Below are 25,236 nucleotides of genomic sequence, written 5' to 3'. Positions count from 1 at the left end.
CTTGTGTCATCTATGTGTCTCCCCGCCCTCCCCCCCCCAAAACCCTCAGGCCAGCTGGGTGACCTTGGGCTAGTCACACTGACTCGCTGGGCCTCGGTCTTCTCACCTGAAAAAGTGGAGTGCTCATTCCTGCCACTCACTACCTCACAGGGATCCAGGGAGGGCAGAAAATGAGATAACCAAGGTGCCAGTTTTGGGGACGAGGAAATAAAGGTACTGAGCTACGATTCAGGGTAACTACAAGGTTCAGAACCCGGGCCCATTTCTGAATTTTTCTTTAGCTGTGTGTGCCAAGGTTCTTGGTTATTTCTGGGAACAAGGTGGACCCTTCCAGAAGGGGAGAGCCCTGAGTAACAAAATGCAAAAAAGGGATCGGAGACATTTTATGGGTGGAGGTAGATGTTTTAGCTTGGAGTGTGACCTGCAGAAGAGGATAGAGAAAGGCTCATAATAGTCTAGCTGGACTATGGCATGGCCCTGGACTAGGATGGTGACCATTTGAAGAGGCAATTTCAAGAAATGTTGAAAGAAAGACTAGTAGGATTTAGTGACAAGGTGAATATGGGAATTTAAAATACAGCAAGAGTATCAAGGAAAATCCAAGGAACAGGGAGGGTGGTAACTATGAGAAAGATGAAGAATTCAGTCTGAGACCTTTGAGTTTAAAGTGCCAGTGTTAAGTCCATGGGGAGCACAGACTTGGTAGTCAGAAGGTCTTGGGTTCTAATTTTGGTTCCGCTGCTTGTCTGCTGAGGAGCCTTGGGCTAGTCCCTTCACTTCCCTGGGCCTCAGTTTTGTCATCAGTAAAATGGGAATTAAGACTGTGAGCCCCATGTGGGACATGTGTTCATCCTGATTATCTGGTTTTTACCTCAGCACTTAGTACAGTGCCTAGCACATAGTAAGCGCTTAACAAATACCATTTTAAGAAAGGAGCAGCAGCCCTGGAGGTAAGAGAAAATGCCAGTTTGCAGAGCTAGAGAGAGGGTCAAGGCTTGCAAGGTAGGTTTGGGAATCTTTTTTGTAAAAGTGGTAGTGGAAGGCATAGCAAATGAGCTCGCCAGCTAATGAATGTAAAGTGAGAAGGCGTGGGGCTCAGAATAGAGCTTTGTGGGACACCTATTGTTACAAGTGAGGAGTCAGTCAATCATACTGTACTAAGTGCTTGGGAAAGTACAATACAACACAGCTGGTAAACATGTTCCCAGCCCACAATGAGCTTACAGTCTAGAGGAGGAGACAGAAGCTAATATAAATAGATTTCAGATATGCACATAAGTATTGTGGGGCTGAGGGTGAGATGAATATCAAGCACTTCAGGATACAAATCCAAGTGCAAGGGTGACGCAGAAGAGTGAGGGAATAGAGGAAATGAGGACTTAAGGAAAGCCTCCTGGAAGAGATGTGATTTCAATAAATATAAATGCGATTGATTAATAAGGTTTTGAAGGTGGGGAAAGGGATGGCCTGTCATGAAGGGGAGGGGAGTTACAAGCAAGTAGCTGGGGTCCTTGCAAGTAAGGAAGAATAAATAAACCTTCTGGGTGATCAGTCGTATTTATTGGGCACTTACTATGTGCAGAGGATAACGATCATAAACAGAGGTATTGGAGCATTATCTGTAAAATAAAAGAAACAAAGGTCAAGAAACCAACTGTAATGGGAATAGAAAAATAGTATTATGTTCCCATCTTTGTAGGGAAGCTAGCTGTTACCTGGGCAGAAGTGGTAGGAAGGACGGGAAGAAATCCAGTTGACCCTATATGCTAGTCCAGTGATTGAGCACTTACAGAGTACAGAGCACTGTACTAAGCACTTGGGAGAGTTCAATGTAACTGAGGCAATAGATGCAGTCCCTGGCCACAGCTAGCTTACCATCCATAGGGTACTGTGGACAGCAACCTCTGTCACTTCTGACTCCCTCCCAATAACCAGCTGCTTTTAGCTGCTCCCATACCTTCCCTACCCAAGGGGAGCACTGACACTTCATCTCCTGCTTGCCTACCTCCCACAACAAAAAAAACCTTTCAAATCAGTAGGCGCTGGGTGAAAATCATAGGAAATGATTGGATGGCATCTGGAAAATTCAGTGTATTGACCACAGTATATTCATATTGATAATGATGATGACATTTGTTAAGTGCTTACTGTGGGCAAGGCACTGTTCCAAGCCCTGGGGGGATACAGAGTGATCAGGTTGTCCCACTTGGGGCTCACAGTCTTAATCCCCATTTTACAGGTGAGGGAACTGGGGCACAGAGAAGTGAAGTGACTTGCCCAAAGTCACCCAGCTGACAAGTGGTAGAGTTGGGATTAGAAGCCATGACCTCTGACTCCCAAACCCAGGCTCTTTCCACTGAGCCATGCTGCTTAAAACAAAAGTGTCTAAAGACAAGATTATTTAACATAAACAAAACATTTCTCTGTAATCACTTCCAAAGGGATGCATTGGATTTATATTTACACTTTGGGTTAGGCATTTGGTGCTTTTTTACAGGCATTTGTTAAGTGCTTACTTTGTGTCTGTTCTAATTGCCGGGGGAGATACAAGTTACTCAGATCAGATACAGTTCCTGTCCCACAGAAACTCACATTGTAAGTAAGAGGGAGAACAGGTATTGGATCCCCATTTTGCAGATGAGGAAACTGAGGCACAGAAGTGAAGTGACTTGCCCAAGAACACACATCCAGCAAGTGGCAGAGCAAGGATTAGAACCCAGGTCCAATGACTCCCGGGCCTGTGCTCATTCCACTAGGCCATACTGCTTTGTTTCTGTGTTCATTTCCATAATTACCTACAACTCTATTGGCCTTTGGCCCCCTGTTAAGGCCCAAAAGGTCTGTAGCTTGTGGTTCAGGAACCATATCTGCCTCTTGTTGGGGAGGGAGGGTCAGGGGCCTGGCCAAACATCCCATAAAGTGCACTGCCAGTACCTGGCCCTCTGCACTGCTCCCGTAACCCGGTTCAGACCCATGGCAGACGCCTTGAGACCGCCGGCTCCGTCTGGTCCGGTCCTTCATTGCAGTGATGGATGATGGGGGGAGTCGGCAACAGGTGGGGTAGGTGTGAGATCCGGCTCCCACCCCGGGGGACCGGTGATTCCTTGCCCCATTCCCTTGGCCTAATGGATAGAGATGGGCCTGGGCGTCAAAAGGACCTGGGTTCCAAACCCGGTTCCACCACCTGTCTGCTGTGTGATTTGGGGCAAGACAGTTCACTTGTCTGGGACTCTGTTCCCTCATCTGTAAAAGGGGGATTAAGACTGTGAGCCCCATGTGTGACAGGGACTGTGCCCAACCTGATTATCTTCTACCTACCCCAGCGCCTGGCACATAGTAAGCACTTAGCAAATACCATAATTATCATTATCATTATTGTTTTTATTACCCGGAGAAGAGAATTTCCCACTCTGGGAGGTCCTGGGGTTTCAGCAGCTCTTTGACCCTGAGAGAGAGGAGAGCAAGTGGGAAGAGGAGGAGATCTTAGCCAACCCACCCCAGCCTAGAAAGCCTTCCGCCACTACCCCCAAACACCCCAACCTGTCCCTGACTGTGGGGTGGGGAAGATTCTGGGAAAGGCATGACCCACCTGTCCCTGGAGCCCTCGCTACAGCTCCTGGCAGGGAGCGTGAGGGGATCCCATCCCTCCTTGGTGGTCTGGACCAAGCGGCCGCCGTCACCGTTACCGCCGGTCACCGGCTTCTGAGCTGCCACATCCTTAGGAAGAAAGGGGAGAAGATGGATAAGAACCGACAAGCTGCTCAGAATCATCACTCAGGAGCCTCGTAGGCCTGTCAGTAGGCTGAGTCCAAGCCAGTCTGCATCTCACCTTTCGACATGGCACTGGGTCTTGCATTCTTGACACTTCCCTGTCAATAAATATAGAAATACTTCTCATGCTGACATTTAGAATTTCACAGCATACATTTGCACGTAACGTAAAACTCTGACACCCTGACCCCTTTGGCATCAGCACCTGTCTAGTTGCCAGCATGATGATGGGAAGGGGTTTTTATTCTATTTTGTTTCTTTTTTTAAAGAAAAAGACTGTACCTTCTCTGTTTTCTTCATTGGTTTAATGGTGTGACTTCCTATAATTGAAATCAACAGAACTAGGCCCCGTGCTCTGATGCAGCACACCTTGAACAACTCAGACATTCAGAAAATCTGGCAAGTTTATAAATCTTAATACCTGGATAGCATCCAGCTCTATTTTTTTCCTCTCTAATTGAGTCACTAGACTACATCATAAAAGCACTGGTTTGGGGGCTGGGAGGAAATTTTTGAAACTAGAAAGTGGGAAACACCAGAAATCAGGGGTTTCTCATTCTGGAGGGAAGAAGAAAGGACTGAATTGAGACTAATAAATACAGTCATCTGCTGTACAATGGCTGTTGTGTGACTAGAGATGCCCCCACTTCCTTCAAGATGGGAGGGGCTGAATTCAGACATTCTAGACTAATAGGTTAAGACTATCTTGCCTGGATGATCTGGATTGCAATCCAGACTGGAAACACAACAGTGAAGTATGAAATTGGCCCTCTGTCCTCTCACCTTATGTGGAGCCCACATAGTTTTTTTTATACCTGGGAAGATAACTCCTGGCAATTTGGGAGCCGCCTCCTTGCCAAATCCAATGGCCTCTACTCCATCCTAATCTGCCTTGACCTTTCAGCTGCCTTCAGCACTGGCAACCACCCCCTTCGCCTGGAAATATCCAACCTTGGCATTGCTGACCCTGTCCTCTCCTGCTTCTCCTACTTCTCTGCCCACTCATTTTCAATCCATTTCACAGGCCCCCCCTCTGCCTCCCACCCACTAACTGTGGGAGTCCCTCAGTGCTCAGTTCTGGGTCTCTTTCTATTTTCCATATACCTCTACTTCCTTGGAAAACTCATTCACTCCCGTGGCTTCCACTACAATCACTATGTGGATGATTCCCAAATCTACATCTCCAGCCTTGATTTCTCTCCTCCGCTGCAGTCTGGCATTTCCTCCTGCCTTCAGGAGATCTCTTCTTGGATGACCCACTGATACTTCAAACTTAACATGTCCGAAACAGATGTCCATATCTTCCCACCCAAATCGTATTCTCCTCTTCACTGTCCCATCGCTGTAGGCGGCACCATTATCCTCCCTTTCTCCCAAGCCCATAACCTTGGAATTGTCCTTGACTCATCTCTCTCATTCAACCCACATATTCAATCTGTAACCAGTTCCTCTGGGTTCAACCTTCACAGCATCACTAAAATCCACCCTTTCCATTCCACCCAAACTCCTACCACTTTAATCCAAGTACTTGTCCTATCACACCTTGATTGCTGCCTCACACCTTGATTGCTGCCTCATCCTCCTTGCTGGCTCTTTCCCTCCTGTCTCTCCCCAACTCCAGTCTGTAATTCTATAAAACCATTTCCTGCTCCTCAAGAACCTCCAGTGGTTGTCCATCCACCTCTGCATCAAACAGAAACTCCTCGCCATTGGCTGTAAAGCACTGTCACCTGCTCCCTCCAAACTTTACCTTGTTGTTTCTTAATACAACCCAAGCCGCACACTTGGCTCCTCTAACGCCAGCCTCCTCACTGTTCCTCGATCTCATCTATCTCGCTGCCGACCCTTCACCCATAATCTGCTTCTGGCCTGGAACTCCCTCCCTCTTCAGCAGTGTGGCTCAGTGGAAGGAGCCTGGGCTTGGGAGTCAGAGGTCATGGGTTTGAATCCTGGCCCTGCCACTTGTCAGCTGTGTGACTGTGGGCAAGTCGCTTCACTTCTCTGTGCCCCAGTTCCCTCATCTGTAAAATGGGGATTAACTGTGAGTCTCACGTGGGACAACCTGTATCTACCCCAGCGCTTAGAACAGTGCTCTGCACATAGTAAGCGCTTAACAAATATCAACATTATATTCTAAAGACAATCACTCTCTCCACCTTCAAAGTCTTATTAAAACTTGTCTTATTGTACATCTCCTCCGAGAGGCCATTCCCTACTGAGCCCTCATTTCCACTTCTCCCACTCCCTTCTGCATCGCCCTTTGGTTTGTACCATTCCTTCACCCCTCAGCCCCACAGCAGTTGTGTACATAGCTGTAATTTATATCAATACCTGTCTTCCATGTGTCTACCAACTCTTATTATACTCTCCCAAACGGCACAGTGCTCTGCACACAACACTGGATAAATACATTTGATTGATATTGTTCTTCACACTCAGATTTACACCTGCCAACAGAGTCTCCATTCTCGATCTCCACTGGCACCTAAACGTCATGTTGCAAATTTATGTGTATGTCCTGTCTCATCCCAAACTCTGCTCATAGTGGCTGCTCAATCAGTTCTGGGTAGAAGGAAATTAGCTTTGTGTTTGACAGAGGTGGTCCATAAGTCCCCCAAGTGGGACTCCTCACATTCTATGAGGAAACTGGTTTCATTTCAGAGACGTCTATCACGCTCCTCTAAAACTAGTTCCATTTCACAGAAGTCTGTCATGTTCCTCTGAAGCTCCATCTCCGGTACTTACTCTTCACTCACCTTGTACATAGCGCTGTACTGTAGAACTCTTAGCGTAGCAGATATGGACTCTACCCTGAAGGAGTTTCAACCTAATGGGGGAAGACAGGTAGACATAAGATATAAACATAACGGGAAAGAGGAAAAATCAGTTAAAATAAAAAAAAAAACACGCAGTAGGTAGTTAGGAATGCTGAGAATGATTGGAGGTGGGATTCATTGGGGAATGAATAAATAGTATTCATTCATTCAATAGTATTTATTGAGCGCTTACTTATGTGCAGAGCACTGTACTAAGCACTTGGAATGTACAGTTCGGCAACAGATAGAGATAATCCCTGCCCATTGACGGGCTTACAGTCTAATGGGGGAATAAACAGTATTTATTGAGCACTCACTCTCTACAAAGCATTGAATGAAGTGCATACTTTTTAGATGCGCTTCGAAGGCGGGGAGGAACATGATATGATTCTAGCTGAATGTATCTGCTCGGTATAATGTGTGCCCTGCCGAGGATACACGTGCAATTTGGGCTTTGCCCTTTAGGAGCTTTCGTTATACAGCAGACTGAAAAATAACAGTGCCCATTCTTCAAGCATACATACCACACCTGAATAAACCCTGACCAATCACTTGAAATTCGTTTGAGTGCTCTTGTTTTGCTACCCAGAAATACACCTTGAGGCAACTACTGTAATCATGAAAGTACATTTCAGTAAGCCTTGCCTGTCCCTACGGTCCCTGTTTTATGAGAAGGCCTAATGAAGTGGTGGGACCTCCAGACTGTGAGTTTGTTGTGGGCAGGAAAAGTGCCTGTTTATTGTTCTCTCCCAAGCACTCAGTAAAGTGCTGTGCACACAGTGAGCACTAAGTAAATACCAGCTGAAATAAAATAAGTAAATAAAACCTTTCCCCGTGAGCATTTCTGCTCTTTTCAGTTCACATTCTCACTTTTTTCCTGCAGGTTTTTGCTCTCTTTGGAGAAACCTCAATAAATTGGGGAAAGACATCCTACAGAAACAGGATAAGAATCCAGGAGGCAAAGGTCAAGAAGCAGATTTACAGACAACAAGCAATCCATTGTATTTACTGAGCAATTAGTGTGCAAAGCACTATAACAAGCACCTAGGAGAGCACAGTAAAGGGAAATGGTAAACTCTTACTCTCAAGGAGCTTACAGTGTAATCAGGGAAGACAGACAATCATGCCTCCTGGAGAAGGTGGGATTTTAGGAGTGTTTGAAGTGGGGGTGCTGTAGTCTAGTAGATTTGAAGTGGGGGAGAGGGAATGTCAGCAAGAGGAAGGTGTGTTGTGAGCAAGGAGTGTAGAGGCCTTCCCCTGACTAAGCCCCTCCATTCCTTATCTCCCACTCCCTTTCATGTCACACTTGCACCCCTTTATTCACCCCTTCCTCAACCCCATATCACTTATGCATATCCAGAATTAATTTATTTATGTTGATGTCTGTATCCCCATCTAAGCTTTAAGGTCCTTGTGGGCAGGGAACATGCCTAGCAGCTCTGTTTTGTATTCTCCATTCATTCATCCAAGTATATTTATTTAGCACTTACTGTGTACAAAGCATGGTACTAGGTACTTGGGAGAGTACAATATAACAATAAACAGACACATTCCCTGCCCACAACGATATTACAGTCTAGAGGGAGGAGGCAGACACTTACTATAAATAAATTACAGATATGTACATTAGTGCTGTGGGTCTGAGGGAGTGATGAATAAAAAGAGTAAGTCAGGGTGATGTAGAAGGGAGTGGGAGAAGGGGAAAGGCGGGGCTTAGTCAGGGAAGGCCTATTGGAGGAGGTGTGCCTGCAATAAGGCTTTGAAGCAGGGGAGAGTAATGTCTGTTGGTTTTGGCATAGTACAGTACTCTGCACACAGTAAGTACTTAATAAATGCGATTGATTGATGGATCAAACTTGGGGCTAGTGAGATTACCTTGGGAGGAACAAAGAGTACAAGCTGGGGTGTAATGGGAGAAGCGAGGTAAGAGGGAGAGCGCGCGAGAGCTCACAACCACCAGAAACACAGACGAGGAAGCCTGACTAGCCAGGCAAGACCAGGGGCTCATAATAGCATTGCAGGACTGGCATTGTGTAGATAAAAGATGCAATAGATGTGTAGGAAGGCTGTCCCCTAGCTGGCTAATCTGAGGTCTGCCGTCCCATCCGATTACAGAAGACTCTTCCGGCCGATTTATACAAGTTAGCACCAGGCCATGAGGGATCAGATTGGAGGAAAGATGGACTGTAACACCAAGATGTCCCCCTAAGTGTTGAAATTCCCAGAAACTTGTGGGGAGGAGTAATCGAGAGAGATTTGATTGGGTGGGGACTCTTACTGAGCGGTGGATTGAGGTTAATAAAAAGGGGTGTCTTTGTCGATGGGTGGCATATCAATACCCTCCCAAGGAGTTAGTATAGTTCTCTGTGCAGAGTAAGCTCTCAGTAAATGAGTGATTGATAACAGATGAACCCTGGCCTGTGGGAAATCAGGAAATGTCAATTAAGGGATTAGACCTGTACAGTGGCGTGTCTATGGGTGGTCTCTTTGGCGCCTGTCATCCTCTGCAGAGTGAGCCTGTGGGAGTGTGAGAATAAAGGCCAGAAAGTGGAACTTCTCAACCGAAGGTGACAAAATACTGGAACAAGATACCTGCGGGAAATATAGAATCTCTATTCTTGGAGATTCAAAAGGAAAAAAGGAAATCATCTTTCAAGGGTAGTTTATTCATGTGCCTTGAGGCGGGCTTCCAGGCAAGGTTTTCTTTAGAGTTCCATTCCAGCCCCAGGATTCAGGAGTTTTATAATTTTTAAAAGATCCCTTTGTGTCCTGTAATTCTGGCTAAGAATCTAAGGCTTAGATTCATAAAAATGGAAGTATTTGGTAAATAATTTGTTCAGTCTCTCCATTTCTGTGTCTTCAGTATTTGGCATTTGCCTTCTATGCCAGTGTGATTTTGCACATCTAGCCAGGGGGATGGAGGGAGGTCATGATATCAATGAGAAGTAATTGCATTTGAAATCTATTCTGTCTCTCAGGTATACATTAGAATCACTCTACCCTCCACTGAAGTACAACGACTCTAGATATGTTCCCTGCCCACAACACCACCACCTAGATTTTGGCTTTCCAACGTCAGTCTCCTCTAGCTCTGGTTCCAGCCGCCACACCTTGGGGAGGCCATGAAAGCCTTGGGGAAATGGGGAAACAATATTAAAATTAAAAGCCCCCGTTGAGGGGGGAAAAGTTTATAAAGGGCAGAAAGAGACAGAAACAGAGAAGTTAGGGAGGCAGGGATGGAGGAAGGTTACCCAGTAGCCAGGTGATGCTAACGGAGGAGCGAAGTGTCCATTTTTACTTCTGATAAAGCAAAAGTCTGCTTCCTATTATAGTGGAACCTGACTTAATAACCAATCATTAATGCCGCTCTGTCTCTTGCCAGTGATAGTAAACACAATTCTGGCTGATTTTGCTAGGGATAGGCCCTCAGTCAGTTCATAGTATTTGTCTATTAAACGCTTACTGTGTTCAGAGCACTGTACTAAGTGCTTGGGAGAGTACAGTATAACAGTATAGCAGACACATTCCCTGCCCACAATCAGCTTACAGTCTAGAGGGGGAGACAGGCATTAAATAAATTGCAGATAAGTACACAAGTGCTGTGGGGTGTGGAAGAAAACCTTAACAGACTCTGTGTTGTGTTTAAAAAGGTTATGTCAGAGGTAATAATAATAATAATGATGGTATTTGTGAAGCGCTTCCTTTGTACAGAGCACTGTTCTAAGCGTTGGGGTAGATACAGGGTAATCAGGTTGGCCCTCATGAGGCTCACAGTCTTAATCCCCATTTTACAGACGAGGTAACTGAGGCTCAGAGAAGTAAAGTGGCTTGCCCAAGTTTACACAGCAGACAAGTGGCAGATCCAGGATTAGAATCCATGTCCTCTGACTCCCAAGCCCGGGTTCTTTCCATTAAGCCACGTTTATTAACTACTAGTCCTTCTTCTAGCAATAGTAGGGAGTGGTGGCCGATGAGCAGATTTTCCTCTGCTAGTCAAGGCCAGCTCAACTTCAAGCAAAACAGAGTTCCTTTATATATGGTTGCTACGAGAAGCAGCGTGGCTTAATGGATAGAGCGCAGGCCTTGGAGTCAAAAGGACCTGGCTTCTAATTTCGGCTTTGCCATGTGTCTGCTGTGTGACCTTGGGCAAGTCGCTTTACTTCTCTGGGTCTCAGTTTCCTCATCTGTAAAATGGGGATTAAGAGTGTGAGCCCCATGTGGGACAGGGACTGTGTCCATCCTGATTAACTTCCACCTACCCCAGTGCTTAGAACAGTGACTGGCACATAGTAAGCGCTTAACAAGTACCATTATTATTATTATTACAATATTCATAATGATCAGAAAAATACAAGAAAAATACTTTAGGATAGAAAGCAGTAAGTCCCATGGGCATTTGGGCCCAGCCCCGGACCTGCTTTGTTCTAGGTGATAAGATACTACTGATCGGCAGGGCTAGGTCCCAATTATCTTGTGTTCAGCTGATATGCTACGATATGTTGTGGTGTGGTTGATTTTCATTCATTCATTAATTCAACATACTTACTATGTGCAGAGCATTATACTATGCGCTTGGAAAGTACAATTCACCAATAGAGATGATCCCTGCCCACAGTGGATTTACAGTTTAGAAGAGGGGAGACAGAGTGGCTCAGTGGAAAGAGCACGGGCTTTGGAGTCAGAGGTCATGGGTTCGAATCCCGACTTGGCCACTTGTCAGTGACTTTGGGCAAGTCACTTAACTTCTCAGTGCCTCAGTGACCTCATCTGTAAAATGGGGATTAAAACTGTGAGCCCCACGTGGGACAACCTGATTCCCCTGTGTCTACCCCAGCGCTTAGAACAGTGCTCGGCACATAGTAAGCGCTTACCAAATACCAACATCAAAACAAGTAAACAGGCATCAACAGCATCGATCTAAATAAATAGAATTAGAGATGTGTACACATCAAAAGAAGTAAACAAGCAGTAATATACATAAAGCAGCAGCGTGAGAAGCAGCGTGGCTCAGTGGAAAGAGCACGGGCTTTGGAGTCAGAGGTCATGGGTTCAAATCCTGGCTCGGCCATTTGTCAGCTGTGTGACTTTGGGCAAGTGACTTAACTTCTCGGTGCCTCAGTTACCTCATCTGTAAAATGGAGATGAAGACTGTGAGCCCCACGTGGGACAACCTGATTCCCCTGTGTCTACCCCAGCGCTTAGAACAGTGCTCGGCACATAGTAAGCGCTTAACAAATACCAACATTATTATTATTATAAATAGAATTATAGCTATGTACATATAGACCCAAGTTCTGTGGGGTGGGGCGGTAGAGCAAAGGGAGCAAATCAGGGTGATAGGGGGAAAAGGGGAGCTTAGTCTGGGATTGACTTGAGGCAATCAAGTAATCAAGCACACCCAGAGGCGGACAAGCAGGCCTAGAGCTGGGCAGCTCAGAAAAGAAGGGTCAGAGATAAATAAGGGGGACGAATGCCAGGCCTTGACCATTGTGCTTCCACAGGGGACTAGCAGCACAGTTCATGGGGTAGTTAACATTGTTCTTATGAAAAAATGACTCCAAATTGCAACAGTTTTTAAGAACCAATTTTGTGATGAATCTGGGAACTGCTCACACTGCCCAAGATGGTGCAGCGGAAAAATCAAAAGCTACTCAGTGCTTTAAATGGTAAATAAATTGCTGTGAAATGTTTTTTCAGGTATGCTGGGATCCTTCTCGGCATCACAAATACATTTGCTACCATCCCAGGAATGATTGGACCAGTCATTGCCAAAAGCTTAACTCCTAATGTAAGTAGAAATATTACTTGTCGATGGAAATGTTATATATCCTACAAGGGACTTAACTGTCTATGTCAAACACTTTAATTTGAACTGAATGTGTGTCTTTCCATTAAATTCATAACAAGCTAAATACTTCATTTTGATGCAGATGTAAAGATCTATTTTTCAAGAGCAGTTATTGGTTTTAAACACAGCTATAGAATAGAATTTAATGAAAAGTATGTGGCTGACCCAAAAGTCTCTCATAACATAACCGATTGTCTTGTAATTAACCCAGCATTTAGCACCTAGTAAGTGCCAAGTAAATGTCATAATTGTTATAACAGTTTGAAGGAGAGGTCAAAGACTACTTCACTCTGCTGCCCGGATTATCTTCCTACAGAAACGTTCTGGGCAGGCCCCCCCTCCCCTCAAAAATTTCCAGTGGTTACCCGTCAACCTCCGTATCAAACAAAAGCTCCTCACTATTGGCATCAAAGGTTTCCATCACCTTTCCCCCTCTTACCTCACCTCCCTTCTCTCCTTCTACAACCCAGCCCGCACACTCCGCTCCTTTGCCGCTCACCTCCTCACTGTGTCTCCTTCTCACCTGTCCCGCCGTCGACCCCTGGCCCACATCCTACCTCTGGCCTGGAATGCCCTCCCTCCTCACATCTGCCAAACTAGCACACTTGCCCCCTTCAAAGCCCTACTGAAAGCTCACCTCCTCCAGGAAGCCTTCCCGGACTGAGCCCCCCTTTTCTTCTGCTCCTCCTTCCCTCCCCAGAGCGCCTACTCCCTCCCTCTACTCTACCCCTCTCCCCGCCCCACAACACTTGTGCATATATGTATGTATTATTCTATTTATTTTATTAATGTGTATATATCTATAATTCTGTTTATCTATTTTGATGGTATTGATGCCTGTCTACTTGTTTTGTCGTCTGTCTCCCCACTTCTAGTCTGTGAGCCTGTTGGGTAGGGATTGTCTCTATTTGTTGCCAAATTGTACTTTCCAAGTGCTTAGTACAGTGCTCTGCACACAGTAAGCGCTAAATAAATACGATTGAATGAATGAATGATTCCAGATAGAGTAGATTAACAATAAAAATGTACAGCATTTCTTGCCTCTGCGAAGACTGAAATTTGGCAACTGAGATCAGAAAAGTTTTCCGGCATGGGAAAACAACACGGAGCCCAAAATGTTTTAAGGGTAATAGTTTTGTTTCGAAGCTCTAATTTTGATGCCATTTAGCCAAAGTCTCCCCTCTGAGGGTCGCACCTGGAGAGTTTCTACTACCCTACCAGTCTCGGCTACGGGAGGGAGCGTGGCTCAGTGGAAAGAGCCCGGGCTTGGGAGTCAGAGGTCATGGGTTCGAATCCCTACTCTGCTACCTGTCAGCTGTGTGACAAGTCATTTCACTTCCTCTGTGCCTCAGTTCCCTCATCTGTAAAATGGAGATGAAGACTGTGAGCCTCACATGGGGCAATCTGATTACCCTGTATCTACCCCAGTGCTTAGAACAGTGCTCTGCACATAGTAAGCGCTTAACAAATACCAACATTATTATTATTATTATTATTATTATTATTATTAAACAGAGGCCTGTCCATTCCATTCCAAGTTTGGCCAGTGGCTAGAGAGTGGAAGGCAATCTGCTACAAATCAAAACTCCCCCATGCTGGGCAGCTGCAGCATGGGAGAGAATCGAGGGCGGAGACTCGAGTTTACTGCGTGGAAGGCGGCCATGGTAAACCACTTCTGTATTTTAACCAAAAAAACTCCGTGGATCCACTACCAGAACAATTACAGAGTCTGTGGTGTCGCTATGGGTCGGAAACAACTCTGCATAAGACAAGAATAGACAAAATCTCTGTCTGGTGAAAAACTTATTTTTTCCTTGTTTAAATTAAGACATATTGATTACCACTTTTGTGGGCTAGTGCTAAAAGGTGGATAGTTGAGGGTAGGGCAGACTGCCAGAAAATGTGGATTTGGGGTTGTTGTTTTTTTAATACGTCTTGGTTTAATCTTTTCTTTTTATGTGGTGTCTTTGGAGTGAGTAGTGTATATGACGATTTTACAAGCATTATGAGAAACAGTATATATCTTTAGAAAAGGTTTTGAATCATTTATCCTTCCCCCTAACCAAAACAAGATTTGATTTTATATCCCCCTTCACAAATCCGTGTCAATGCCCCTTCTAACAGAGCATTTTTCTGTACTATTTTCCTGCTTTTTCAGCCTCTCACATTAACACTTCCAATAGCAATATGGATTCCTGAATTGCTGGGTTAGCCAACTAGCAAAAGAGAAACCGATTTGGAGTAGCTATAACTTTTCTTATATGCACAGATTGAACTCAGCTTTGTAAAAAAAGCTCTATGCAAAATCTTTCTGGGGGGAAAGATGCTGTTTATGTTCAAACTAAAGTAACTGGATTTTAAAAAGGAAACAAGTTCCAATAAAAATAAAATTCGTCTTGGCGGGAGGAATGTTTTTCCCCTACGTACCGTGACATATGTAGGAATCATAGTACAATTGACGATTGACTGACTTACAAGTCACCATTGCCCCAAAGCAACACTAAAGTATTATCCTATGCAGTCGGTCAGACAGAAACTGCTTTGTCTTTGGAATTCTGAGAAACATTAAACATTTTATTCTGGAATAATAAATTCTCACTCCATTACCCTTTCTCTTTTAGTGCCGTGGCACCTCACCAACATATTTGATTAACCACTTATATCATTTGAGATGGCTTTCCAAGATTTCTTTTCAGAGTCTTCTTTTAAAGCAATTTCCATATTGTTTTTGCAGAGAATTTAATTACAGATAAGCACTCCTGCCTTTCTCTAACCCCAGCATCAAATTTTTTTTCTCCCTTATTTAAAACTTCTCAAATGAGTTCACTCAGCCTGCTCTAACTCCCTTCCCCATTACTAACTCTGCCACGAATTAAATCATGCTTCATGCCAAGCAGAGGAGGAGTCGAGGCGCAAGCAGGATCATTTTCCTAGACCCGACCAAATGGAGCCATGCTCTTTGGGAAGGGCCTGCCCTGGTCAGCCAACCCCAGTAACCATCTGTGTATTAGTAGCAGGTGGCCAGTTAGACAGGTGGTTTGCCCAAAAGTATTAGTCGTGCGCAGAACCTCCTGCCTCCTCCAGTTGCCCCTTCTGCAGCCTCTACCCTCACAATACGTGCCCTCTCTTTTGGGTCTTCAGCCCTAGCTGAAATGAAACCAGAAGATTGAGAAAGAAAGAAATAGCCTTACCGTATGGCCAAGTTGTTAAGCAATTTAGAATAAGTCCTGGTAGTCTTGGACTGTTAGAAGCTCCTCGGGGGCAGGGAATGTGTCTACCAACTCTGTTATATTATACTCTCCCAAGCGATTAGTACAGTGCTCCACACGCATTAAGCGTCCAATAGATATGATGGATTGATCGCCGAAACGGGTCTCAAATCCGTATCTTCTGACAGAAATGGTATTTTTCTCCTGGTAACTGATATGTGCATTGATGCCATAAAGGGAATGAAATGCTGGTGTCAAAAAGCAGCGCTTGAGTTTAGGCGATGCACTTAATATAAACGTGCTTTTATTTCTCCTCTTTCTTTACAGAATACTGTGGAGGAATGGCAGATGGTGTTCTATATTGCAGCTGCTATTAATATATTTGGAGCCTTTTTCTTCACACTCTTTGCCAGTGGCGAAGTCCAGGACTGGGCTCTAAATGGCTATCACAGGCACACAAACTGAAAGTCCCGTTGAAAAAGTACGGCTGGACCGATTCACTTTGCTGGGATCCCAGGACCTGAAAGTGCCTTTGACGTCTAGTGCGGAAGGATCCCGCACAATCCGTTTCCATTGTCTGCTTTTAAGATTTGTAACCAAGAGCGGAGGTCTGTCTTCCCTAAGACACAGCGCTACCCCCTTGGGCATAGGCTAAATGAATATTTTAAAGTATTTAACGAAATGATCTTTCTAGGATTTTTAAATTCCGATCCACAGATCTAGAAACCAACAGCAGAGCTCAGCAGTCTGGCCGTGGCACTCTACGGGAAGGGCCCGGCTTTTTATTTATGCGGATGCCTTTCAGGAGATTGAGTGTGGACGTGCCTCTGTAGACAAGCAAATTTGGTGGAAGTGCTTGACTGTCTGCGAGGACACTTTCACACCTACACCGCCCTCCTGCAGATTCTACAGTGGTTGTCCCCAGGGTTCAGAAGGAAGTTACTAAACCACTCCCGGCAGTCATCAAATCCCGCTCAGCGACCGGGTGGGACGGAATCCCCTCACCCCTGTCAGGGCACCTGCCCCTTATCTGTTTGCTTCAACCCATACAGGTGCAGCCAAAGCCCTTCTGCATAGGCAGTTTATCCTCAGATCCAGGAACGGGACGTAGGTTTCCTCTCCAGTCAACTCACGCGTAGGAAAATGCCTGCCAACTTTGATGTGAGAGCCAGTGTCGGGGGAGTATTTGACTTGCACTTCATACGTGGACAGCCCTTCTCTAAGCCGAAAGGTTGGCTGGCAAATAACTCAGAGCTCTGGTTATTTGTGTCCAATAGAGGAGGCGTGCGGTGCTTCCAGTGTAACGCGGAATCAGTGTCTTGTGGGGCAGAAAAGCGTTGTCCATACACATCGATCACCGACGTACTCTAAGAAGGAAAACAGACTACGCGTATCCATCCATTATTCACTACAATGGCTTCCAAAAAGTTTCAGGTGGCAACTCAAGGTGCAGAGGATTTGAAATCCAGGAAGCGTGTGAGACTGGTACTTCTGGTTTCTGTGGTTTAAAAGTCTTCCGGCAGTGGCAGCGGAACCTTTCCCCTGTTGAGTTCTCGGATTGTCCGGCCAAGGGCATTCATTCGCATCATGCCTTGGTTGATTGTTTTATGTTCCCTTGTGTTCTGTTTGTATATGACACAGGACCTGCCAGAACCCTGGCCATCATCCCTTTTTTAAGCTCTCTGTTGTGGACAGTTTATTTTTTAAATTTGTAAATAGCTTCCAGTTGCCATGGGGATACTGCTTTTATAAATCATTAAAATGTTGATTATAAAACCATTGCAATGCACTGCTTTCTGCTCTTTAAAGAATTGCGCGTGTTCTAAATTGGTGTGTGGAAAAAAGGCTCCAATCAGAGATTGTTAACGGGAATGGAGACGTTTTGCCTTTAAGGTGAAATATTTCATGAATTCCGTGCAGAGAGTGGTAACTGATAAATACGCCGAGTGGGATGTTTACTACTCTAGAATGATTTTTGAAATCTCCATAAGAGTTTGACTTGAGTTTTAGGTGTTGTTTTTCTGGTTATCAAGGATCTGGCCTCTAGTTACATTTACTGTATAGTGGATGATGATGATGAAGCGTTCTCTGAATAGTGAGGCAGTTCTCCTAGGGTGGACTGAAAAAATAAGTAGCTGAAGCTTGGGAAGCCCCTTCTCCATCTGCTAAAATCCCAGACTACAACTGCAGTTCTGCCAAGCACCTTGGCAGATTGCTTCACCACTGTCGGTTCCTTCATCAGCAAAATGGGTATTGTGAGGAATAAATAATGCATGCAGATTGCTTAGTAAAATGTTCTTACTACTATCTTCCCTGTCTCACAATCCCACAACCTTGGCATTACCCTCTTCTCATTTCTCTCATTTAACCCACATGTGTCGCCAAATTCTGTTGGCTCTATCGTAACATCACTAAAATCCACCCTTTCCTTTCCCATCCTAACTGCTACTTTGCTGATCCAAGCACTTAGATCCCACCTTGACTAGAGCATCAGCCTCCTCTCTGACCTCCCTGTCTCTCCTCACTCCAGAGATCATTTTTCTAAAAAAAAAAACCGCTTCACGTCTCCCCACTCAAGAATCTCCAGTGGTTGCCCATCCACCTCCACATCAAACAGAAACTCTTCACCATTGACTTTAGAGCATTCAATCAGCTCTCCCCCACATCTTAACCTTGCTGATTTACTACTACAACCCAGCCCGCACGTTTCGGTCCTCTTAGGCCTGTACCTCGATCTCGTCTATCTCGCTGCCGATCCCTGGCCCACGTCCTCCCTCTGGCTTGGAACTCCCTGTCCTTCAAAGATATACAACAGACCATTACTCTGCCCACCCTCAAAAGCCATAATAAAAATCACATTTTCTCCAAGAGGCCTTGCTTAAGACCCCATTTCCCCTACTCTCCTCTCCTTTCTGCATCACCTCTGCACTTGGATTTGTACCCTTAAAGCACTTGATATTCACCCTATCCTCAATCCCGCAGCATGTAGGTTCATATCCATAATTTAACATCTGTTTCATTCATTCATTCAATAGTATTTATTGAGCGCTTACTATGTGCAGAGCACTGTACTAAGCGCTTGGAATGGACAATTCGGCAACAGACACAGTCCCTGCCCAATGATAGGCTCACAGTCTAAACAGAGGAGACGGACAGCAAAGCAAAACGGAACAAAACAAAACAAGATAAATCATCAAGATAAATAGAATCAAGGAGATATACATCTCATTAACAAAATAAATAGGGTAATAAATAATATATACAATTGAGCACAGTGCTGAGGGGAGGGGAAGGGAGAAGAGCAGAAGGTGGGGGGGAAGAAAGGGGGAGCAGAGGGAAAGGGGGGCTCAGTCTGGAAAGGCCTCCTGGAGGAGGTGAACTCTCAGTAAGGCTTTGAAGAGGGGAAGAGAGTTTGGCGGAGGTGAGGAGGGAGGGCATTCCAGGACAGCGGGAGGACGTGGGCCAGGGGTCGACGGGATAGGCGTGAATGGAGGACGGTGAGGAGGTGAGCGGCAGAGGAGCGGAGTGTACGGGGTGGACAGTAGAAAGAGAGAAGGGAAGTGAGGTAGGCGGGGGCAAGGTGATGGAGAGCTTGGAAACCAAGAGTGAGGAGTTTTTGTTTCGTGCAAAGGTCGATAGGCAACCACTGGAGGTTTTTGAGGAGGGGAGTGACATGTCCAGAGCGTTTCTGTAGGAAGATGATCCGGGCAGTGGAGTGAAGAATAGACTGGAGCAGGGAGAGACAGGAGAAAGGGAGAACAGAGAGGAGGCTGAAACAATAATCCAGTTGGGATATTATGAGAACCTGTACCAGGATGATAGCAGTTTGGATGGAGAGGAAAAGGCGGATCTTGGCGATATTGTGCAGTTGAGACCTGCAGGTATTGGTGACAGATTGGATGTGTGGGGTGAATGAGAGAGCTGAGTCAAGGTCGACACCAAGGTTGCGGGCCTGTGAGATGGGAAGGATGGTCGTGCCGTTCACAGCGACAGGGAAGTTAGGGTGAGGACAGGGTTTGGGAGGGAAGATGAGGAGCTCAGTGGATCCTGACATCGTTGTGGGCAGGGAATGTGTTTATTATGTTGTTATACTGTGCTCTCCCAAGTGCTTAGTACAGTGTTCTGCACACAGTAAGTGCTCAATACCATTAAGTGGTATGATTAACTCCAGAGACTACTCTGGAGCTGGTAAATCCCCTGGTCGTACACCGCTAGACTACACAGATAGGGACTGGTCACCTTCTTGTACTTATTTTCTCTCTTTTCTTATCTTTTCACCCTCAGCATAATCAAATCGATCCATTGTATTTATTGAGCACTTACTGTGTGCAGAGCGCTGTGCCAAGAGCTTGGGAGAATACAGTATACCGAAGTTGGTGGATACGTTTCCTGACCACAGTGAGCTTGCAGCCTAGATGGGGAGATGGATGTTGTTGTATATAAATTACGGATATGCACGTAAGTGCCGTGGGGCTAAGGGAGGGGTGGATAAAGGGGTACAAATCCAACTGCAAGGGTGACACAGAAGGGAGTGGGGAAGATGGGGAAATGAGGGCTAGGGGAAAGCAACAGACTGCGAGACCCATGAGGGACAGGGACTGAGTCCAACATAATTAACTTGTATCTATACCAGCGCCCAGAACAGTGTTTGACACATAGCAAGCGCTTAACAAATACCATAAAAAAAGATGTACAGAAGTATTTGAAGTGGCAGTGGGGGAGAAAATTGGTGGGGAGTTGAAAAATTGATCAGAGGAAGCCTCAGGAGATGTGATTTCGGAAGGATTTCAGAAGGTCTGCTGGAAATGAAAGGGGAGGGAGTTCAGGCAGAAGGGAGGATGGACATGAGAGAGAGGTCGACAATGAGAGACGAGACTACGTTGGCTTGAGAAGAACAAAACAGGTGACCTGGGGTTTAATGGTAGAGGAGCGAGGCTAAGTAGAGGGGACAGAGCTGATCTTGTAACCAAAGACATTTGATTAGGTTTGGATTAGAAAGGAAATGGTCATCACTTTGCTCTGCAAACGTAACAGATAACCTGATTTTGGCCAGGATTTTTACCATATACTCTGCTCCCTTGGGTGACTTAATATTTTAAAAATGCAAATAGTTACCAATTCATTGAAAACATGGTGCATCCTAAACTTGGCAATTTATAACTTCGATGAATGTAGGATTCCATTCCTCAAATAATTATAAATATCCATTCTGTAGTTCCAGACCAATCGGTGATATTCATTGAGTGCTTTCTCTGTGCTGAGCACTGTACTAAGTGCTTGGGAAAGTGCAATTCTACAGACTAAGGGTAATGTGGTTCAGAGTTAGTTCTACCATAACATGTTTTTCACTACACTCTTGGATAGAACGCAACAGCAGAACTAGGAAATGATCTTGTATCCACCCCAGTGCCTAGCACATAGTAAGTGCTTAACAAATACCATAATTATTATTATCTTCTGGCAACATGTAGGCCATGATAGAACAGTAATTACTAAAATGTGATTATTCTTTTCCTTAGAGCTTGTCAAGGATCAATCAGTGGTATTTATTGAGCGCTTACTAGATGCAGACCATTGTACTGAGCGTGATACAGCAGTATTAGCGGATGTATTTCCTGCTCGTAATGAGTTAACAGTGCAGCGTTCTTGTTAGAAGCAGCCTTGCCCAGTGGGAAGATCATGGGCCTGGGAATCAGAGGACCTGAGGGTCTAACTGTGAGCCCGTCGTTGGGTAAGGATTGTCTCTATCTGTTGCCGAATTGTACATTCCAAGTGCTTAGTACAGTGCTCTGCACATAGTAAGCGCTCATAAGTGTGGCTCTGTGGAAAGGGCACGGATTTAGGAGTCAGAGGTCATGGGTTCTAATCCCGGCTCTGCCACCTGTTAGCTGTGTGACTTTAGGCAAGTCACTTGACTGCTCGGTGCCTCAGTTCCCTCATCTGTAAAATGGGGATTAAGACTGTGAGCCTCACGTGGGACAACCTGATTATCCTGTATCTACCCCAGCTCTTAGAAGAGTGCTCGGCACATAGTAAGCGCTTAACAAATACCAACATCATTATTATTATTATTAAATACTATTAATGAATCCTGGCTCTTCCAAATGCCTCCCGTGTACCCAATTTATTTTGTTAATGAGGTGTACATCCCCTTGATTCTACTTATCATGATTATATTGTCTTGTTTTTGTCCATCTCCCCTGATTAGACTGTAAGCCCGTCACTGGGCACAGATAGTCTCTGTTGCCGAATTGTCCATTCCCAGCGCTAAGTACAGTGCTCTGCACATAATAAGCGCTCAATAAATACTATTGAATGAATGATCCTGGCCAAGTCATCTAACTTCCCTGTGCCTCCGTTTCCTCAGTAGTAAAATGGGGGTTAAATTCCTCTTCTCCCTGTGAGCTCCGTGTGGGACGGGGACTGGGTCGGTACCGATTGCCTTGCCAGCGCTTCGAACGGCACTTGGCACATAGTAAGACCTTAAAAAATACCATAAAACAAGTCAGAGGAAAACCAAGGAGAGATCTGACTCTTCGTTCCCCAAGTGGGTCACTTTCCCGTCAGGGAAGTCAGCCCGTGCTCTTCAGGTCGTGACCACAGGAGGGACTGCGGAGCCGGCGAGGAGCCGGGCCTTTGCTTTATTACCGATTATTTCAGATTACTACAGGTTCAGGAATTGGCTGCGGTCCGGCTGCTAGTGGGCAGCTATTCAAATACCACTTGACCGCCGAGATTACAACAAGATTCCCAGTGGTCCAATAGGGCCCTTTAGGGTATAATTCCGGTGACTCAAATGTAACATGCTGGCGGGGCCATATTGGCCTTCGGACAGCCAGCCAGCGTTACCCGCTGGAAACTTTTATCAGCAGATCTGTCACTCTTTTCGGTACCAACGATTTTTGCCTTTTCGAATTCACTCAATAGTATTTATTGAGAGTTTACTGTGTGCAGAGCACTGTACTAAGCGCTCGGAATACAATTCGGCAACAGATAGAGGCGATCCCTGACCGGTGACGGGCTCACAGTCTAATCAATACGACTTTACGGTACACTTGAGAGGATTGTTTATCACCGCCGAAATGTAAATGCTACTGACCGGAGGCGTGTTATTGTATCTTCTGTTTTACTCTTGATTCTACTAATTATTAGATGCAGGATGGTGCAGTGGAGAGAGCACAGGCCTGGGAGTCAGAAGGTCGTGGGTTCTAATGCCGGCTCCACCACTTGTCTGCTGTGTGACCTTGGGCAGGTCACTTCACTTCTCTGGGCCTCAGTTACCTCATCTGTAAAATGGGGATGAAGACTGTGAGCCCTTTGTGGGACAACCTGATTACCTTGTATCTATCCCAGCACTTAGAACAGTGCCTGGCACATAGTAAGCGCTTAACAAATTCCAACATCATTATTATTAATCCCCATTTAACAGATGAGGTCACTGAGGCCCAGAGAAGTGAAGTGACTTACCCAAGGTCACACAGCTGACAAGTGGCAGATCTGGGATTAGAACCCATGACCTCTGACTCCCAAGCCCGGGCTCTTCCCACTGAGCCACGCTGAGATTGAGACTGAACCCCACCTGGACAGGGACAATGTCCAACCCGATTTGCTTGTATCCACCCCAGAGCTTAGTAAAGTGCCTAGCGCATAGTAAGCACTCAGTAAATACCATAATTATTATTATTATTAGAAAAACAGAACCTAACAAGTTGCAAAAGTCTAGCAGCTTCTCAAGCAACCAAATCACTAGTATTTATTAACATTTCCTTAGTGCAGAGCACTCAGCGTGTAGAACAGTGCTTTGCACATACTAAGCGCTTAACAAATACCGTTATTATTATTATTATTACAATATAAAAGAGCTAGTAAAAGTCGAGAAGCAGCATGGCCTGGGGTTCAGAGGACTAATCCCAGCTCTGCTAGATGCTTGCTGTGTGACCTTGGGCAAGTCACTTCACTTCTCTGTGCCTCAGTTCTCCTGTCCTCCCTCCTATTAGACTGGGAGCCCCGTGCGGGACAGGGACCATGTCCAATTTAATTCACTTTCACTTGTATCTATCCCAGCACGTAGACAAGTGTTTGACATATAGTAAGCACTTAACCAATACTCCAAAAAGGATTAGCCTAAAGGATTAGCTTCTTGCTACAAAATCAAACGATTGTATTCACTGAGTGCTTACTGTGTGCCGAGCACTGTACTAAGTGCTTGGGAAAGTGCAGTATAACTGAGTCGGTAGCCAAGTCCCCTGAGCACAACAAACGTACCAAACCGCGGTTATCTAGGAGCAGGGCAGGACTAGGGCCCTGCTGTAGCTGTCATCAATCAGTCAGGCAATCAGTTGTATTTACTGAGCGCTTACTGTGTGCAAAGCACTGTACTAAGCACTTGGGAGAGTACGACAATATAGTACAGTGCTCTGCCCGCAGTAAGCACTCGATAAATACGATTAAATGAATGAATGAGATCCTCTAGACTGTAAACTCGTTGTGGGCAGGAAATGTGTCTGTTTACTGTTGTACTGTACTCTCCCAATAATAATAATGTTGGTATTTGTTAAGTGCTTACTATGTGCAGAGCACTGTTCTAAGCGCTGGGGGAGGTACAGGGGAATCAGGTTGTCTCATGTGAGGCTCACAGTCTTCATTCCCATTTTACAGATAAGGTAACTGAGGCACAGAGAAGTTAAGTGACTTGCCCACAATCACATAGCTGACAAGTGGCAGAGCCGGGACTCGAACCCATGACCTCTGACTCCCAAACCCGGGCTCTTTCCACTGAGCCACGCTGCTTCCCAAGTGCTTAGTACAGTGCTCTGCACACGGTAAACGCTCAGTAAGTAAGATTGACTGACTGACACACATTCCCTGCCCACAAGAGTTAATAGAATAGAGGGAGCTGAAATCCTGCATTTGGCTCAAACCAAGCCCCAGGAGGGTGAAGCTGGTTCCAGCCCGGGACACCAAACAAGCCCCCGCAACCTCCCTGGAGAAAGAGCTTACGTATGCGCACCCTTGCAGAGTCATAATAATAATAATAATGATAATGTTGGTATTTGTTCAGCGCTTACTATGTGCCGAGCACTCTGCGCTACGCTGTGGAATCCACAATCCCAGGGACTTCTGCACAACCTCAGTGCCCCGGAGGCAGTACCGCCTGACCTTTTTCCCGGGGAAGATACCGTCTCCTCAATTCAAAGGCGGCTTCAAAGAGGAACACACAGCCAGGTGAAGCATACGACTCCGGGACTGGGACTGTCCCCGGTCTGTACCCGAGACAAAATGGAAACTAGAATCAGTGTAGACGGCATGTCAGGGGGACCAAAAAGGGGCACGGTTAGAGGAGGGGAGGAAGGGAAAAATGGCCCAGAGGCATTGGAATAATAAGGTAATAATGAGTTGGTGGTTGTGTCTACCAACTCTGTTATATTGTACTCTCCCTCATCCTTAGAATAGCGTTCTGCTGGCAGTAAGCACTCAATAAATACGACCTATTGATTAATTGATTGAGAGAAGTTGTCATATTTCTACTCAGCAGAATTAGGAACACTCTAGGCTTTAACCCTCAGGAGTTACCTGTTCTTCTCCCAACTTA

General features: G+C 45.5%; 1 protein-coding gene and 1 long non-coding RNA gene across 4 annotated transcripts in view; one reads left to right on the top strand and one right to left on the bottom strand.

Moving 5' to 3' along the window:
- Positions 1 to 17,425, top strand: part of SLC17A5 (solute carrier family 17 member 5) — a 52,446-nt gene extending 35,021 nt beyond the window's left edge. For both annotated transcript variants that reach the window (XM_029065089.2, XM_029065079.2), the window contains 2 exons: positions 12,285 to 12,375; positions 15,972 to 17,425. In XM_029065089.2, the coding sequence (XP_028920922.1) occupies positions 12,285 to 12,375; positions 15,972 to 16,109 (229 nt within the window). In that variant the 3' untranslated portion in view covers positions 16,110 to 17,425. The remainder of the gene's footprint in view (positions 1 to 12,284; positions 12,376 to 15,971) is intronic.
- LOC114812101 lies at positions 1,582 to 6,598 on the bottom strand. 2 transcript variants are annotated; one of them, XR_003759751.2, is made up of 3 exons: positions 6,528 to 6,598; positions 3,590 to 3,717; positions 1,582 to 1,619 (listed from the first exon to the last, which is right to left on the bottom strand). It is a non-coding gene; the product is annotated as an uncharacterized LOC114812101 (long non-coding RNA). The 2 variants fall into 2 exon arrangements; XR_003759750.2 differs by lacking the exon at positions 1,582 to 1,619 and adding an exon at positions 3,375 to 3,445.
- Positions 17,426 to 25,236: the final 7,811 nt, after the last annotated feature.

The sequence above is a fragment of the Ornithorhynchus anatinus genome, chromosome 1 (assembly GCF_004115215.2).
Source record: "Ornithorhynchus anatinus isolate Pmale09 chromosome 1, mOrnAna1.pri.v4, whole genome shotgun sequence".
NCBI lineage: Eukaryota > Metazoa > Chordata > Mammalia > Monotremata > Ornithorhynchidae > Ornithorhynchus > Ornithorhynchus anatinus.
The sequence above is the reverse complement of the archived record's forward strand: the minus strand, read 5'-3'. Positions and strand labels throughout refer to the sequence as shown.